This window comes from Podarcis vaucheri (genome assembly GCF_965113315.1).
Source record: "Podarcis vaucheri genome assembly, chromosome: 2".
In the NCBI taxonomy this organism is placed as follows: domain Eukaryota; kingdom Metazoa; phylum Chordata; class Lepidosauria; order Squamata; family Lacertidae; genus Podarcis; species Podarcis vaucheri.
Genome location: NC_138760.1, coordinates 45,353,954 through 45,373,730, shown reverse-complemented (window position 1 = coordinate 45,373,730; position 19,777 = coordinate 45,353,954). Strand labels below are relative to the sequence as shown.

Sequence of the window (19,777 nt, the reverse complement as noted above, 5' to 3'; positions counted from 1 at the left end):
CTGGTGTGTTAGTGGACATCTTTTGAGTCCCCACCCCCACCCCCAAGGCTGCAAGATTCATCTATAATGGCACAACGTTACACATCAGGTGAAGTTGCCAGTTCCCTCTCCTGGAAGCTGTTGTAACACCCATTCATTGGCAATACTTAACCACTGTACTTGGAATGAAGTGACATTTCTGCATTTACAGGGACCTGATTTTTGAGCTACATGCAGATTACATCTTAGTATTCCTTGCTCATTAAACTGCATTAATTGTGGACCACAGACCCAATCTTACGTGTTTAGTTTGCTCACCTATATGAATTGGTTATTAGTAGATATCAAAGTGTGCCGGCAGGATATCTCCACATATAGAATACAATTGTTCTGTGTGATGCTTTCCTTAATGGCTGGTCCAGGAGCTGCAGCTGATGAAAACCTTTGCAGCAAAGTTGCTAAATTAATGGATGATTGGCCTATTAATAAATGCCTATTATCCATGTTGGGACGCGGGTGGTGCTGTGGGTAAAACCTCAGTGCTTAGGACTTGCCGATCATATGGTCGACGGTTCGAATCCCCGTGACGGGGTGAGCTCCCGTCTTTCGGTCCCAGCTCCTGCCCACCTAGCAGTTTGAAAGCACCCCCAAGTGCAAGTAGATAAATAGGTACCGCTTTATAGCGGGAAGGTAAATGGCGTTTCCGTGTGCTGTGCTGGTGCTGGTTCGCCAGAGTAGCTTCGTCACGCTGGCCCAGAAGTGTCCCCGGACAGCGCTGGCCCCCGGCCTCTTAAGTGAGATGGGCGCACAACCCTAGAGTCAGACACGACTGGCCCGTACGGGCAGGGGTACCTTTACCTTTACCTATTATCCATGTTGGCTATATGGATACTCAAGGCAATATGGCTTCTTCATGCGCCCCCTCCCTGAGAGGTCTGAAGGGTAGCAATAGGGTAATGGGCCATTTCTGCAGTGGCTCCACCATTTGTGGAATGATGGCCTGTCACCATCAGGTGCTGGACAAAAACTTTCCTGTATAACAAGGCCTTTGGCCTTTAACTATCTGTGGCCTTTTATAAGTGGATGGAATGTTTTTAATGTTTTGGTTTTAATGTGTCTATATGGGTGTTGTTTGCTTGTATGTAAGTTGCTTTAGGTTGTCTTGAGAACAAGAGAAAGGGACAGCTGTCACTGTCACCTACATGCCTTGACCGTAGGCTTCCTGGAAGCATCTGGTTGACCATTCTTGGAAACAGGATGCTGGAGTTGGTAGATTTCTGGTCTAATCCAGGAAGGACCTCTTTTATGTTGCTTAACATCTTCATATTGAAACCATGGCAGCAGCCGTAACATTTCAAGCTCGGGGCTAAGGTGTGACCTTAAGAGTGAGATCAAAAATGAAAAAGCTCATAGCTCCCAAACTGTAGTCATTGCCCAGCCATTGGCTCACCCTGTGAGTCACTTCTATCCAGACTGGATTTGCAACATCCCATGGATAATGTGGTTCCTTTTCCAAGGTCTTATCCAAAGCTAAATACAGTGGTGCCTCGCAAGACGAAAAGAATCCGTTCCGCGATTCTTGTCGTCTAGCGGTTTTTTCGTCTTGCGAAGCAAGCCCATTGATTAGCGCTACAGCGGTCTAGCGGCTTTCCGTGATCAGCTGTTAAGCGGGTTTTTCAGCGGAACAGCTGATAGGCGGCTTAGGAAAAGGAGGGGAGCGAAAAAAACCCGCGGGGACGCGCAAGATTTTTTCGTCTTGCGAAGCAATCCCATAGGGAAATTCGTTTTGCGAAGCGCCTCCAAAACGGAAAACCCTTTCGTCTAGCGGGTTTTCCGTCTTGCGAGGCGTTCGTCTTGCGGGGCACCACTGTAACATGAAAAGAGAACTGATATTAATCTTACATAAAAAGAGCCTGTTGGATCAGGTCAATGGTCCATCTAATCCAGCTTCCTGTTTTCACAGTGGCCAACCAGATGCCTGTGGGAAACCTGCTAGCAGGAGTTCAGCACAAAAACACTCATTCCTCCTGTGATTTCCAACAACTGGTATACAGAGGCACACTGCCTCAGAGAATGGAGTTGCAGCATGGCCATCAATGCCTAGAAGCCATTGATAGCCTTATCCTTCATGAATTTGCCCCATCATTTTAAAAAGACACCCTAGTTATTGACCACCACTGACTACTGTAAGTGCTGGTGCCGGGCTATTTTGCATCTTAGGCAAGACTAACTACTTGCACCCCCCCACCCCCCAAATTGCTAACTTGAATTTTCAAAAAACGGATGTCTTGCAGAAAAAAGAAAAGCCGAAAACCTTGAAACTGTGAAATTTATTTTAAATTGCAAGAATAAGTAATACAACAAACATTGATTATTTTTCTCGTATACAGAAGACAACGTTTTAGCACACAGGTCGTTTTGAATAATCTTGTGAATTGTGATGTTAAAATTTAAGTCTCTTAAAAGTTTCAATTTCAGGCACATCAATATCTCACTTTGTGTGCTGTGGCCTTTGCAAATTTTGTCACCAATTCCTTCTGATCAAGTGGTGATGCTTGGGCATGTTCAGCTAATATAGCTGCCAAGTCAACTAGTCTCTTTCACAGTATTGCTGAGCATTAAAAGATTGCATCTGAGAAAAGCCTGCTGGAGTAAGATCACATTTGCTGCTCAGATAATAAAAGTGGGCAGGGAATATATAGCATTTCATGTATCTCTCTTGGCTGTTCCAGATTTGGTCCCCATGACCTCCAATGGTGAGGGGAACCAGAGAAAGGCTGCAGAGGTTGGTTGAAGTGCATAACTCCAAGGCACAAAGGGGAGAATTATTTTTTAATACGTCTATAAAAATGTGGGTAAAAGAATAGGTAGAAACAAATAATTTGGAAATAAGGTGATGAGAATCACAATCAAAAAAAGGTCTGCCTCTCATTATGAAATACAAAGATTTGGAAATTGTAAAAAAGAAAGTTTGATAGCATCACCATGTGAGATTAACAAGAACAACCAGCAACAAATCTAGAATATAAAAGCCTTGAAAATATTTGGGAAGCAGGTAGAAGTTGTGTGCAGAGAGGTTCTGTTTTGCCTGCAGCCAGAGAAAGCTGCAACAAAGATCTTAACCAGATAAGACTGTGATTGTACAGACAAATAGCTTAAGCGGACAAATTGTTCCCAAGTGGATTCCAATTGAGTGCTAAAAAAACATTTTGCAAGCCCTTAGGCATTTATTTCTAACTGGACATGCTGCTCTTCGCTTCCCCAACTAAAATAGGGATTTAATGCATTAACCTTTCATCAGGCTTGGCATCTGTATTATCTATAAGCCTAGTTTGCATGAAATGCTAAGCCAAACCATGGTTTGGTGCAAGCCAATTTGTCACTTGCAGGAGTGAATATCACAAAGTCTGTGTACCTCTCCCAGGTCCTCCTGTTGTTGTGCTATCAAGGTCTAAGACATGGTTTGGCTTAGCATCACATCCAAGCTTTGGTACGTCGTTTATCCCCCCTAGACAAACCACAAAAGAAAACAAAAGAACCCCCCCCAAATATCTTGGCTCATATTGGACACAACCCTAAGCCAAGCTATGGTTTATCCCTGGGTAGCAAGGTAGTAGCAGAACTATAGGAGTGCAGGAACAGCCCATGTGCCCAGCTATGTAAGCAAGCAAGCATTTTTAGCAATATAATTGAGTGGAAAACTGTGGGAGGGGAAAGTGTCAAGCAATGCCAATCTCTAATTTGCTGCTTCAAATACCCACTTCAAAAAACTCTATTTTCTTAACCCCTCCATATCCACCCACCACATTTAAATGTGCAAAAAGCCCCTTGGCTTAGGAAGAAAATATCTTGTCGGATGCCACCCTGAGACTAATTTCTAATTGTTACATTTGTAAATCAGTATGTCTGCATTTGAACATCCAGAAAATGGGTGGGGTGACTATATTGGGGAAGGGGCAGTATAGGAGGCAATCTTTACTGACAGGTGGGATTTCTAGCCCTTGCAGAAAAGTTAAGAGAGCTGGAACATCCTCACCAATCCCAAAATCCCCAAAACTGGACATGGAACTGCAGTGATTGTGCATGAGCTCTTCTCTCATCATTCTGGAAATATACCGGGGCTTAGAGGAATAGGGGATTTTTGCTGGCTGAGTGGGAAGTGTAGTGCAGCTTGATTCTTACCCAGCCAACAGGGAGAGCTACCATGTGTTTTTGCTGCCCTTGCTCCCTTTAAAAGTGAAGGAAGCCTGATCACTGCCTTCTGGCACATTGTCTAAATAAGGCCCTATTCCCCTTTCCCCTAAGGTTGCATTGGGGCATTGCTTAGTTCCTAAAGTCACCAGAAGGACAAGGAAAGGATTTGCCTGACTTTCTGAAAACCTAATCACTATCCCTTTCAGCTAATCCATTTCATTCAGAGTAAGCATCTGATTTCCAATGTGTACATACATTCTCCAGTTACCTGTTTCGTGGCAAGGGAAGGCAGCAAATGTGTTTTGTTTGTTTTTTAAAAAAGTGATGCTGTCTTTTAATTGCATTTTCCTATTCGCTAAAATATTGCAAAAGAGAAAGTAGATCTTTAAAGAAAAAAGAATTGGCCAGCACCACCAACAAAGTGGACCTAAAAGAAAATAAGGCTTTCGCCAATGGGAGAGAAGCCAGTCTGATCTGTTACAGGAATCATGAAGTATGGGGAAGGAGGCTCTTGTGAGACTTTCTCATTTCAAAACACAAAACTATACAATTTATAGAAGACATCTGAAGGTAGCCCTGTATAGGGAAGTTTTTAATGTTGGATGTTTTATTATGTTTTTAATACTTGTTGGAAGCTGCCCAGAGTAGCTGGGACAATCCAGTCGGCAGAGTATATTATTATTATTGTTATTATTATTACACTTGTGAGATGTAGACTCACCACCCCAAAGCAAGCTGCTCCACTCTTCTGGAATTGTTCCCCCCCCCAACTCCTGTGGGTTCCCTGTGTTCCCTTGAACAAAATGGAACAGCTACAGAAGCAGTTGTTCAGCAGCAGCATGTTTACCAGAGCCATCAGAATTCAGCAGCTAAGGAGGAAAGCCATAATTGCATCACGTCCGGCCTTCCAAGGGAATGGTACATGGGAGCGATAGGATGTAACTCTGCTCCTCCTGGGCCTCTTCCAGCCTTTACTCTTTAGTTGTTTCTCTTTTTTATTAAATGTGCCAATGGCATTCATTCTCTTTTTTTGGAAGTTACTGTAATGGTAAGAGTATTTCTTAGCAAGTCCAATTCTTCCACGGGGCATCATAAAGCACAGCAGGCTAACAAGCATAATTGCCAATGAGTGCTGGCTGGAGGCCAGGCCAACCCAGCGGCAGGATTTTCAGAAGCTGGGCATTCAGGGACAGGGCGAAGACAATGGTTTCTAATCCATCCATCTCCACTCCTAATGAAATTAGAGCCTCTATGAGCTGCCGTTCCAATGGTGCCAGCATGGTTTGCAGGGCCTGGTTTCTGCATACAGGTGCACGGTGAAGGCAGGAAATAAGCAGTTACAAGAGTGTCTGCTTTGGATCTAAAGCAGCTAGGATGTGTTGTAATGTGTGGTACAGGACAATGGTGGCAGAACCCCAGACACAACAAAACCCCTGCGAGTTGGCACAGTAGAGCAGCCTCCCAGTGATTACTTGAGCGATAAGGAAGCAGAAACCTTGCTGCATTCCAAACCAGGATTAGAAATAGGATAGGAGGCGAGATGCAGACAGCTTTTCTGCCAGGCTGGATACTTTATACTGTTTTATGAGTGCTTTGTGTACGCGGTTTAGATATTTTCTAAGATGGAGCGTGCATCTATAGGCAGGAATTCAATCACTACAGCTGGGGAAGGAAACCTGTGGCCTTCCTGATGTTGCTGGATTATAACTCCCTGCAACCAGCATTGCTGATGGTCAGGGATGATAGGGGCTGTTGTCCGGCAGAACCTGGGCCCCCAAGCAGGCAGGGCAAGAATGGATGACACCAGAGCTTGCGTGAGAGAAGGTGAAGTTCTACTCTTGCTGTTACTTCTGTTACTTTCTTGTGGGCAGAATAGAACAACAAACTTTGGCTACAGCTTTTTACTACAGTGTTATCAATGGGACTTTTAACCTTGACTAATTGTATCCAAATTGTTGTTTGCTGGTCTGTAGCACTGATAACAAATCCTACCCATTGCATATGGCCTATTGTGCTAGGACTGAATTTAGTAGGCTAGGTTTGGTTGGTGTGTGTTCATGTGTTGGGGGAGAACCTGACTCACATTTGCTCTGGGATCTATAAATCCCCTCCCCAGCTCTATGCCGAAGGGAAAAAAATCAACATTTTTATTGGCCCAGGTCCTAACATATTTTTTCCTACCTCCCTCCTATGCCTGGAATGGTTTTTAAACTTTTAAAATTGGGTAGCATTTCCTTTGCTAAAGACGCTACTTCTTACTTCAAGCGACTGGTTTAAGACCCAGCAGACTTCGTAACATTTGTAAAAGAAACCAACATGTATTATGTAATTTACTTTAAAGTTTTATCACAAGATAAAAGCAAATAACTCCTCTTTCTTCTCAGTTGCCAGAGACGTGGCACACAGATAAACCTCTGAGATAGCTCAGTTGGTAGAGCCTGAGACTCTTAATCTCAGGGTTGTGGGTTTGAGCCCCACACTGAAGCAAAATATTCCTGCATTGCAGGGGGTTGGACAAAATAACCCTCTATTATTATTCTATTAACAATATTCTATTATTATTCTATTTCAATAAGAGATAGTTTGGCAGTCCACATTAGCGTTATGACCACTTAACACACCCACCCACCCACCCACCAAGAAGCTACATTGTAATTCTTAGGACTGAAATGTGATAATTAAGCAAATATAATGCCTTAATCTCCAACCAGCTGTATCAGGTAAACAAAGGAATAGGAGTTTTCTCTTCCAAACCAAACCGAGAAACGATGAGCCATGAGACCTTCATGATAAACCAGGAAGTCCAGGTGTGGATTTGCAGTGTTTGTTAGACATAGATGCATCTGTCAGTTTTGATGTATCTTCATTTCTCATTATTTATTTGTTTATTAATGAATGAATGAATGAATTGATTCCTATGAAGCATCCAGAGGTGATGCCACAATACAGTAAAATCATATATAAAGCACTTGCATATATGAAAACAGTTTCAACAATTGCATATATAAAAGCAATTTCACATCCAATACAGATACTGATTAGGATTATTAAAAAAACAACCCACACCTTCACTTAGAAAGCTTGTTGAAAGAGGAAACTCTTCAACTGGCACCAAAAGGACAGTAAGAGCAGCACCTGTCTTCTTTGTAAGCCAGAACCTAAATGAATGAGTGTAGATAAATCTTTTCATCCAAGAGTACTTGCAGCTGTTGCACCACAACGCTTTTGATCATACTGGATTAGTGTGAAATCAAAATCCTGTTGACTTGGTTGACACCAGAATTTTCTGTGGGAAAGAAAATTGGAGCCTTGTGTAGTTCGGATTTAATTTATAAATTGTGATTTTGAATTGGCACAAACAATTTATATGCTTAAAATGTGTCTTGTGTTTTCCATGAGAAAACAGAAACTCAGGTATTCATGCTAACTTGTTATACTACCTTGGTTGGCCCTGCCAAACATTTCCAGCTATAAGTTTTCTTGTATTATTTCCTTCTATACTCTGAATAGCAGGGATGACAACTTTAGGGCTTAGGACACGCTTAAGGTGTTCTCAGGTTTGCTCAGATATATTAAGGACAAGTATGTATCACTTTTGTCAAGGGTAATCCTAAATGAGTGCCATAGTCCACAGGCAGCAACATTTCTTCTCTCTCTCTCTTTTTGTCTCCTTTCTTTTCAGCTTGCAACTGCAACCTACACGCCAGAAGGTGCCGTTTTAATATGGAACTCTACAAATTATCTGGTCGCAAGAGTGGAGGTGTCTGCCTTAATTGCCGCCACAACACAGCAGGTCGTCACTGTCACTACTGTAAGGAAGGGTACTATCGGGACATGACCAAACCAATCACCCACAGGAAAGCATGCAAAGGTATGTGTGTCAGGGTAGCAGAAGCCAGGGGAACAGTGACAGGTTTACTAATGTCTTTCCTTCTCTGCCATATCTGTAAGTGTTTTCTTTCCAACAGTCTTTGGTATGTTTATTCAGAACTAAGCTCCACTGAGTCCAATGGGGCACATATTTCTGGGTAAATGTGCATAAGATGGCAGACTTATTGTCTGCTTCCAGCCTATTTATATTCAATATTACAAATTGCATCGAATTCTCTGGACTCTTTTGCCTCTCCTCTTTTTCTTCTTCACAGCCACACTCATGGGTTGAGAGTGGGGGAATTAAAGGAAAAAGCCAGGCACAAACAGAGCAATCACACCTCTTCAGAGCCTGATTTGTGTCTACACAGCTGGTCTTATGGTACTGGTAAAGGAGCTACGGCTCATAAACTTGGATATACTATCCATTACTGAGCTTACTATAAAGAACTGAAGCTGAAAAAGTGAGTTGCCTATTCTACACTGATCCCTATATGTGGCAGCTTAGGCTTGCAACACTTGGAATAAAGGGTCTTAAGTGGGGGGGGGCTTTTGAACACAAACTACACGTTTGTAGCAGTCTATCATGGAAAAGAAGACATATATTGCATGAAAGGAGGAAACATACTAATATCCTAATTTTAAAATGGTTCCTACAACTTTTTCCTCCTGTCTAGTATGCTGAAAAAAGTGTAGCTATCTAACAATGACAGTGTTAGGTAGACACTTCTTTTTGCAGGACCTGGTTCTTAGAGTCCTCAGGGCTGGCTTGTCCAGATGTACGTGCTCAAAAGCAGGGATGCACTTAGGTAATGTTAGTCTCTGAACTTAATAGTCTTAGGTGCCTAACCCCCCCCCCCTTCATTTTTTGTAATGTGTGTTACTTCAATGATTTCACAACTTGAGAAACCATCCTGTTCATTCTACTGAACAAGGGCCCTGGATCTCTGCTCCCAGAGTCTTGTTATGATGGCACCATTGCTTGAAAATTGAACTATTTTTGTTCCTCTTTAAGTAAGCAGCACAGCCCCTTTTGCAAGCTTGAGGTGTTATTCTGGTTAGAAAAAAAACACAGAATCATTTCATGGTTTTAATTCTGGGTGTCACTGGTGAAGCTGTGGGTATTGATTGATTCTGGTGTGGGGAATCCTAGGCCACAATACACCTCTCTCTCTCCCTCTCCTACACTGCCCATGCAGGCTATCCATCAATATGGCACCTGAGGATTATTCTGCTCTCTAGTTCTGGCTGGCTCTGTGACCAAGAATCACAGTAGCAGTGATAGCAGCAGCAGCAGCTTCTCCCTACCTTTGTGTTCTCAACAGTGCTTTCTTCCAGTTTTCCCCTACTTTTGTTCAGGATTGGGATGATTCATAGTAGGTGAGGGAGAAAGTGTCAGGAACTAGAGCTGGAATCTTACTCCTGAGAGAAACAATCCAGCTTCGAACCTCTCTTTTTTCTATAATATTTTATTAGGCTTTATCAACAGAAAAGTTCGAAAAAATACAAAAACAGAAAAATACAAAATTACAAAATTCAAAAATACAAACATTAAACGCAAAAAAGAAGAAAAAACACATATACAAGAAAACAAAATTCCCTCTTTCTTGATTTCTCATCTGTAGTTAACTTATTTTCCTGACTTCCTCACGTCTCCCTTTTTTGTATCCCTTTTAAAAATTGGTTCAGCAAATTCATGTCCTATTAGTTTATCTATTATCAATCCCATCTTACATTTTACCTTATTGCTAGAGCCCCTTCAATTCATTTCAATGTCATCAGCATTCAAAAATTTTACAATGTTTCTGTAAATAAGTTTTAAATTTCCTCCAGTCTTCTTCCACCAACTCTTCTCCCTGGTCTCGGATTCTGCCAGTCATTTCCGCCATTTCCATATAGTCTATTAGTTGCATGTGCCATTCTTCCAAGGTGGGTAGGTCTTGTCCAGCTTCGAACCTCTCTCTCTCTCTCTTTTTGCCTGTTGGACTGTGGGAGAATTGGAGCAGCCCAAGGGATTGACCCCAGCTCCGCTTCCATGGGAGATGTGTGAGCTTGTGCAAACCTTTACAGACCTCTCTCCCCTTTGAAAGGTATGGAATTTAGCTGTATGAGAAGCTGGTCCTGCAACTGCTATTACAGGAAAGAGATCTGGGCAGTTCAGTTCTGAAAGCTCCACTTGTCTGGACTATGTGCTATGTCCAAGAAACCATAATGCTTTCAGGATTTTTAAAGGGGGGGGGGAGAGATCAGAAGTCTGTTTTGTTCAACTTGTCACAGCTTATCAGCCTTTCCCCCTCCTCTTCGCTCCCCCCTCCTCACCATTCCCGCCCTTCAAACGCATAAGCACAGGCACACATGCAGAAATGTTGAATGGCTCAGAGCAGCTATTCAGAACACGTGTGACTAGACAAGTAAAAACAAAGAAGTGGAAAAGGGACCTCAGACATAGGAGAAGAAAGACAAAGGTGTGAATGGATTGTTGAGGTTATTCAGATCAGCATATGGGCCTCTCACATCAAAACAAAAGCTCGCCTTCCCTCCCCTTCCCACAGGTGTGCATACCAGCAAACACTGGGCTCCATTCAATAGGCTTAGTATCTGGGAAGACAAAGACTATTTCTTTTGCAAATACACATAGACACAGATCTACCATGCATACACACAGAGAGACAAATATATCCCTAATCCATATGAAAACAGCTTTATTATCTGGACAAAATAATAGAAAGCTAAAACTTCCCTTCATTGAGTGGCTCATCATTCAGTACTTGGCAAAACCCTACAAAGCAAAGTAAGTTTATTTACAATCAAGGATTTTATTTATCCGTTACTAAGTTTCTACCCCAGATTCATTTTCCAAGATGATGTAAAAATGTGCAGTTGCACATATGAAAACTGGAGTTCAGTGGAAAAGAAACAGGAACTTAAAAGACAATGGCAGCCAAGCCATTCCTACAAAGCCTTTGGGGCAACAACAGTAATGATAACAATGATGATGATGATGATGATGATGATGATGATGATGATTTCTTCCTGTCAACAGGAGGATTTATACAAAATCTACTTATCTACCTATGTGCTCCATCTTTTAAAATTTGAATGTTTGCTATGCATTAGATGCAAAATCTGTTCAGCATCAACAGAAGAGATAAAAGGCTAGATAAGACAATGCTACCCACACTAAAGTTAAGCATGTTCTGTCTCCTAACTGTAAATGAATGCAAAAGTGAAGGGGAAGGAGGCTGTAGATCAGTGCATTCAGAAGGTTCCTGGTTTAATCCCTGGCATCTAGGCATCTCTACGTAGGGCTAGAAAAGATTCCTTACCTGAAATAATGGAGAGCTGCTTCCTGTCACTACTAACAGCACAGGACTAGATGGACCAATGGTCTGACTTGGTATAAGATAGCTTCCTATGTTCCTAAGGAGGAGTGAGGTATGGGAGGTAAAAACTGTTAGGAATGTGGTTTTGTGTATAGTAGAGACAGGGAATTGTGAACAGGGAAACTGCAAGAAACCTGCATGCTGGAAGCTCCTCTGAGACACCCCCACCCCCGTCTCATAGCTTTTAGCAGATGTTGCTTTTTGCTTTTAAAATGTTATATTTGGAACCAGGAGGGCTAGAAGTGAAAGCTGAGAATCTCAGGAATATGGCAATAGAAGCCAATATTTGAAATTCATGGAATAACTGCAGCCATATACAGTGCCCCTGCTTATGCTCTCCAATCTCTCTCTCTCTGCTTTGGGCAAGGCCTTGCATTTCAGCTAAGTGTATGTCTGTGGGAGGCAGATGTATTGTGCACCCACCTCATTCATCTGATAGAAAGGAAACATGCCCAACTAATGTGGGCCACTCAGAACAGCCTGAACCTTTTGAATAAGCTGGAATTTCAGCAGCAGGGGAGGGTGAAACAGCCACATCACTGAATGTGGGCACTAAGTAAGGGGAGAGGGGGCGAGAGAAAAGATCTCTTGACATCATTGCTTGGCAGGTTTGGAATCCACAAGAGCAGGCAGATCTGAAAGAGGAAAGAAAATCAAGCCCGCAGTTGGGAGGGAAGCAACTGTGACACAACACAGTTTTAATATTTTTCAAGCTGCTCTGCTTTCCTGAGGGGGATAGCATGCTTATTGGCAAATTGCTGGCAGAGCACTGGGAAAGTATGTTTGGTAATGAAGCTGACAATTTAATTCTGAGTAAGTAACTCAGCTAAGTAACAAAGGCTGCACGCAACAAGAGAAAGCTTAACACATGGCCCCTTTCCTAACACAGATGAAGGGGCAAGAGAGATGCAGAGAGAAAGAGGTACAAGAACTAGAGGTAAACCAACATTTCTCAGAATATATTTTTTAAAAAGAAAACACCCCCCAACACACACAAATAAGGAAATACAGTGGTACCTTGGTTCTCAAACCCAATCCATTCCAGGAGTCTGTTCAGCTCCTGAAATCGTTCCAAAACCAAGGTGTGGCTTCTGATTGGCCGCAGAAGCTTTTTGCACTCAAGCGGAAACCGCATCGGATGTACGGCTTCCAAGAAACATTCACAAACTGGAACACCTACTTCTGGGTTTGCCGCGTTCGAGAGCCAATTTGTTCAACAACTAAGCCGTTCAAGAACCAAGGTACCACTGTATCTGCAGAATTTTCTGTGGCTATGGGTTTCCCCCACCATTTATTTAGTGACATTCCCCACCTGCCAATGCCCACAGAACTATCACAGGTCTAGGTCGTTGTTGAGGATGCAAAATGTTGACTAGGCTGACAACTGGGTTCGAATAAGCATATGGCTGCTTCAAGGAACTTATACAGGGCTTGGCACCTCTTCAAGCAAAACAAGATTTGGATCTTGGATTTGGATGTCATACATCTACCACCAGCTAGAATCAGGTTCAGAGGGAAAACAGCACCCATATCTTCGGAAATCTTAAAGAAGATAGCGGGTTCATTGGCTTCCTGCTATACACCATCAGAACAACAATATACCACTAGTCCCTCTAACTCAATGCACCTAAATCTGTTATAGGGATTCCCTCAACCCTCTGGAGCTTATTTGGGAAGGGTGCAGTGTGCATGTGGGGAGAGGAGAGAGGGTGGACACCTGTTGCACAAGTGGAAATCCTCTCATGGACAGAATGTGGTCATTGAATATTGCCCAGACACCTTTGATTTCCTTTGTCTTTTGTAGAATTAATTAGATTATCCAAAATCCATGGGTTGTTTTATCTCTTCATTTGTGAGGGTCTTTAGAAATGTTGGTGTAGGATTTAAAATTTTAATTGCATTTTACTGGTTGGTTCTTTAATTTTTGCAAACTACTCTGGAATCTATTTACAAGAAGGGTCAGTTTAGAAGCTCCATAGCTAAATAAAACATTTGCCTCTTAGTTTCCTTGATTTTAAGGAACCACTTCTAAAGTACTGTACTCAAAATTTCTGTTGAATGGCTTGCTTATTAATGTCCTCATAACAGTGGGCTTAATTTCATTAATTTGCTTTAAAAAGTAGTGCTCGTCTCTCCTCCTCTGAAAAAAAATTTATCAGTGCTGCCCAATATCCGTTTTTCCACTGACACAACAGCAACCTTATTTTTTGCCTGCTTATCCTAATAGAAACCTATTTACATTTGACTGTGCAATGAATGTTGCTAGTATTACAATTTTCAACTGACATTCTCTCTTCTAGATGGACTGCAAAGAATTCAAGTTGTTTCATTTTGTTCCTTTAAAAAACAATGATGTCATGTTTGTGCAAGATTTCCAAAACTCTGCTTAGTTTTGTTTAGTTTTTAACCAAGCAGGTGGAAACTATTCAGCTTGGGCCAGGTTAATGTGGTGGCTAGTGCAATGGGGATCAGCACTTAAAACTTGTCTGTGGCCCAGTGAAACAAAAGTCTCGTCCCAACATAACCTGTGCTCCTGACTCTATGGATGTGATTAAATTTCCATGCAGTGGGAGGGACATTATAAAACACAGATCTTAGTCATGCTGTACCACCCAGGGCCTGATGATTGATGAAGGATTGAGCACTGAATATTAGACTGCAAGAGTTGTGGGGGACCACTATACTTTGCTAATTCAGAGTCTGACACTGCATCGCTCAAGTTCCATCAGCCGCGGAATATTTAATCCATAACTATAAAAACCGTAACTAAGTGTTTGTCTCCTTTACATCTGGCTGACTGTTTGCTTTGTGAATATTGTTTTGTGAAGTTTGCCAAAAGTCTGGAAAATATTTTCTGTTGAAGTTTATGATTCGGCGTATGAACCTCCCTTGATTTCAGAATGTGAGAGCAACACGTTGGTGGATTGTTCTTCCCTTTTAGCCATGTGAGCCACAGCAAACACATCTGTCAAGGCTAATGGATGTAAAGAGAATGCAGCGCTAGGCTACAGGTTGGAAACCCCTGGCTCAATAGCAGCTCAACACTATTTTGCTGTGGTTTCTTATGGTTGCTTTCTGTTATTTAATGCAAACTGACTGGTGTGGTATTTTGCACGAGGGGGAATTCTTCTGAGGCATGGGCTTTGTCAAAGAGTACTCTTGTCCATCTAGGGATGTTTTGCTATTGGGACATTTAAAAACAATCGTGCTAAAACAGTTTTGTGAAAAGTTACCTTCTAACATTCTGAGCCATATCTCTACTGATAATAGTATTAATTTCCACTTCATCAGATAATCTGCCAGTAGGCTGATCTTCATAGAAATATGAGGTTTGGACACAATTCAGATTAAGAAATTAACCCACTTTCTGCATTTGCCATCAGCTTTACCAGCAACTCATCTTCCATTCTATATAGCTGAGAATGTTTCTTCATAAGACTTGATTCTTTCAACCATTTAGTCCTGATTCATTTACACTTGCATTTAATACATTTAAATCAATGCATCTAATGAAATGTCAATGCCTTGTGAGAGTAAAAGTGAGTAACTGCCTGCCAAGAAAGCATGCAGCAAAGTTCATAATTCTTGCAAGTATTTGTTGGCTGATATGAAGTAACTCCTGCCATTCTGTTAAGAGGCTGTGTGGGGTGTTTGTCCATAATAATGCAATTTCATCCATTTACTCTAACAGACATGCTGTGCTAAACTGCTTTCCTTCATCCCTGCGCTTTCCATCTGTCACTTCACCATACTATCTGAGCTGGTATTTCTGAATAGGCAATAGATTCACTGTTAAGAAAACACAGAAAGACTGAGTTACTTTGAAGGTACACTGGAAAAGTAAATTTGATTTGTTTGTTTCTGAAGTTGTATATGTCTTTTAATTCTCCATATGTACAAACAGTTTTTCTTCCTTTTAAAAACATATACATGATAGATGTTCAAAAATTGAAAATTTATGAAGGTCTGTTGTTGTTGTTGTTGTTGTTGTTGTTGTTGTTGTTGTTGTTGTTGTGTTTTAACAAAATCCTAGTTGACAGAACATTTAATTCCAATTTTTGATCTGAAAGTAACATTGTAGTCTTTGTAGGTACAAACGGGAGCTCAAAAAGGAAGAGCTCTTTGCTGCAAAAGCTTCATAAGTGAATGGCACACAAACAGAGTAATTTCAAAAAAGATAGTTCCATGACCTTTAAAACATTAAATTAATGAAGGATAGGAAAAAAACGAATAATGCAATCCCTTAATTTCAGCAGCTTTCTTTAAAAATCAGCAGGCAAAAACAAACAAAAGTAAACAATTTAATGGAATGTGAACATTTTTATTGGAGGAAACGAAAGACATATGAAATGGGTAATACTTTTCTTAAGAATCTAAAATGGTCAGATTAAATAATTTTTAAATAAATTGCAACTTTATCACTTACAGAATTATGCTGCTTTGTCACTTGTCTGTCCTGCTAGCTTTTTGTATAGAAAAATTTAAGCGGGCACCCTCAGCTCTGCACCATTCAGAGAAGCCAATACTAAGCAAATGGAAAAAGGAAAGGAAAGGAAACCTTTCGCTAGACCAGCAAGTGTGATGAGCTCCTTACTGCAACTTGGAAAGAAGCCACACAACAGGAAAAGAGATGACAGATTGAGTAGGGATATCACATGAAGTGGCAGGGTTGGGATCATGCCAAGGCCTACTGAAGCAGCCTGGAAGCAGAAAAGGAGCCAGGCTGCTGTATGCTACTGGGTGGTCAAAGGCAGAAATGAAATGCCAGTGGTTCAAGAAGGCATCATGTTTGAGAGATGAAGGATATAATTCATGTCCCATAAAATTAATGCAAGAAAGAGTTGCGTTATCACTAGATTGGTACTATTGGGACTTAGAAATGACTCAAAGCTCCTGTTCTCTCTCTCTCTCTCTCTCTCTCTCTCTCTCTCTCTCTCTCTCTCTCTCCTGGCAGCTGTCCCTGCCCCATCTCACCAGGAGGATTAATTTCTAGCACAGTTTCCAAATTAAAAGGGAAACTAACCCCAGAATCCTATACATGCCAACTTAGAAATAAATCCTATTGAGTTCAATTGGGCTTACTCCTGAGTAAGAATATTAGTCTTGCAACCTAAATGCCTATTTTAATCTTAATTGTATCCTCAGCAGTCAAACCGTTCATTGAACATCTACCTCAAAATAAGCAACCCTATTTTTCCGCTCTGTCTGTTCTGTTTAGAAGAATGTTTTCATGCAGAACCCTTTCTGTGGTCAAATACATTTATAGCATTGATCCAGGAATGGCTACACAACTTCTACTACCAATCTGTTCTGTTGAAGTACTGGACAATGCTGTTGGGCAGCTGTCTACGTAAATACGGAACCCTATGGAAACATATGCAGTTTAGGTGGCCAGTTGCAAGCATGAGACTGCTGCTTGCTGCATATGCTGAATCTGTGTCACTAGCAAATGTTCCACATCCTGTTTACATATTATGCATTATTGGTTTGTTTATAAAAAGGGGCCTTAAAAAAAGGTAGGCTCAGCTGAAGTTTTGGATTTGTGCCTTAGAAACTGGAGAAAAATATGATTTTCACCTTTCTCAAAGAGTTCCTGAAGCAGGAGGTGAAACAGGAACATTCACCTTCCTGTCCTCCTAGATAAATCATTGCATTATTTTTATTTCCTCACTCCTCCATATCCGCCCCCATCTTCTTAAAAAGAGTGAGGTTGATAGGGAAGTTCCAAATGACCTTTCTATGTAAAACCTGTTTTGTTGTATAATATATTTGGAATTGGTTCCATAAGCCCCTTTGATTAATTTCAACTCTGATATTTACCAGGCTACTGATACCAATGTAATTCTATTGAAACAGAGCCCCTGTTGAGTTTTATAGTATTTCTGTAAAACTGCTCTGCACACTGGGGAAAGGATTTCCATGCTTTTGATGAAAAAATGATGAATGATATGAACCATGAATGCACTCAGGCTCCACTTGCCAATATAAACCTATTGGGGAGCAGTGGAATTTAACATATGGAAAGGCGGCAAGTTGGCTTAATGCAAGCTAAACTTTTAATTAAGGATGCCAATCTTCCTCCTAAATGTCTGCTCTAGAGATTCTCAGCCAAATTTTGAGGCTTCAGTAAAGAATCATTGCTCAGCTTGCTCCCCCTGGGGAATCAATAGCTGCTGCTCCTTCTCACATGCACAGAGATTTGAGTTTTGTGAAAGGAAATAAGACCAAGCCTTAACCAGTTTTCTTCTATGAACAGCAGCATTTTGAATTATAGTGAGCTGAACCTCGGCTCACTGCATGACCATGGAGCAGTCTGCTTCCTTGGGTTTCTTTCTATGGAAAACAGAGGCAAGACTGGCAGGCTCATAATTTTGATATATCCAGATCAAATACACTTTGCTCAAGTTCTTTCTTTCTTTCTTTCTTTCTTTCTTTCTTTCTTTCTTTCTTTCTGTCAAATGGCTACAACGGTCTTAAAAGAAAGCCCAACCTTTAAGGGTTTATAACATTTTAAAACAAATTAGCACAGTTCACTGAGAAAAAGCTCGTGACATTACAGTATATTATATCTCCATGGTAACAAACAGCACTCCTGAAATATGCTTTCAAAAGATAAATGGTTGCAGTTAAATTTGAGGTAAGAACAAGTATTGTAGTGATCTGGTGCCTTGGAAGCAATGCTTTTCCAGCTGGGTTAAAATAATTAAAAAATCAGTAATACCCACAGTTAACAGTGTTTTATCCCAATTGAAAAAGCATTGTTTCCAAGTCGTGATGTCACTACGACACTGCAGTTTCTACACTGAATAACTTGGGAGTAAGTCCCATTTGCCTCAGTAGGGATTACTTGTGACTAGACAAGTAGAGGATTGCACAGCTATTCAGTGTGTTTTGTATATCATCATTGTGAAATCCCTCAGAATTGCTAACAAGCTACAGTTTTATATTTGTAGTCTCTTGTCTATTTAAAGCTTTTGTTGTTTTCTTTCTTCTTCGTATTTGCAATATAAAGTTGCACTACATGCTTAGGGGAAAAGAAAGCTTAAAGGTAAATCATATGCAAATACGAAAATTATTTCCATAGCAATAGTAGAACAGTGCTATTTGCATAGAAAGCAATGCTAATCAAATATGCATTATCTGCCGTAAAAGAGAGAGAAACAAACATTGCAGGAGCAATCCAGTAGATTTTAAAAGGTTGCCTATTGGATATTTTGGAGCCTCAAATCATTTCTACAATAACCAGTAAATGCAACATAGGAAGTTGCCTTCTGCTCTGTATTGTGACTGGCAGCAGCAGTTTCAGGCGGTGTGGGGTGGCAGTTCCATTTCAGCCTACCTGGAGATTCCAGAGATTGAATCTGGGACTTCCTGCATGACTCCCACTGATCTACAGCCCTTTCCACTTCATTGTAAAATTATTTGATTATGCCCAGCAAGCACAGAGAGCCTTTTCCCAAAGCAAGCCATCTGACTTAAAAGAAGAAAGTAGCTGGTGTGAACCTCGGTCCTATGCAGGCTTACTCAGATGTAAGGCCAGTTGAATCCAGTGGGACTTACAGGAATACTAATATTGCAACTTTAGTATTGTAATTTTCCCAGTTACCATATTTTTCGCTCTATAAGACGCACCAGACCACAAGACCACTAGTTTTTGGAGGAGGAAAACAAGAAAAAAATATTCTGAATCTCAGAAGCCAGAACAGCAAGAGGGATCGCTGTGCATTGAAAGCAGCAATCCCTCTTGCTGTTCTGGCTTCTGGGATAGCTGCGCAGCCTGCATTCGCTCCATAAGACACACACACATTTCCCCTTACTTTTTAGGAGGGGAAAAGTGAGTCTTATAGAGCAAAAAATACGGTATTTTAAAAAGGTCTGGTTTCCAGTTTCCCTAAGTCTGCTCCTTCAACACACGTGTATAATAGCACTGACTTGCTGGCACGAGGTCACAGCATGCTTGAAAATGCAGGAAAGAGAAGAAAAAGAGGAGGAGGAGGAAAGAAAAAGAAGAAATCAACTTCTGCTCTGAAAAGCACAAACAGAAAGTTGTGGGGATTTTGCCATCAATGAGCTACAGCAGCAGAGGCCCCAGCCACGGCTTCGTGAACATTAATTGAGCAAACTGAAAGTCTGTCTACATGCAGTGATAACACTACAGTGAAGTCACTCTGATGCCAAGAATTCAATCATGCTGCAGATGTCTTGAAGCTCCAGAGAAGCCAGTGGTTTCATACACTTCCACCCAGATTACATCTAAGTCCAGTTTTGTGTCCCAGAAAGGATCATCCCATCACTTTCCCTTTAGACTTGTTATGGTGATATTCTGGAACCTCAATTCTGGCAGGTGGTCT

The 19,777-nt window shown here is 41.2% G+C and overlaps 1 protein-coding gene across 4 annotated transcripts in view; it reads left to right on the top strand.

Annotated features, from left to right (window-relative positions):
* NTN1 (netrin 1) overlaps positions 1-19,777 on the top strand; it is a 115,363-nt gene that overhangs the window by 55,309 nt on the left and 40,277 nt on the right. For all 4 annotated transcript variants that reach the window (XR_014217135.1, XM_082213840.1, XM_082213841.1 and 1 more), the window contains exon 3: positions 7,856-8,044. Coding sequence is in view for 3 of the 4 variants with exons in the window: in XM_082213840.1 (XP_082069966.1) it covers positions 7,856-8,044 (189 nt within the window). In the remaining variant the exon portion in view is untranslated. The remainder of the gene's footprint in view (positions 1-7,855; positions 8,045-19,777) is intronic.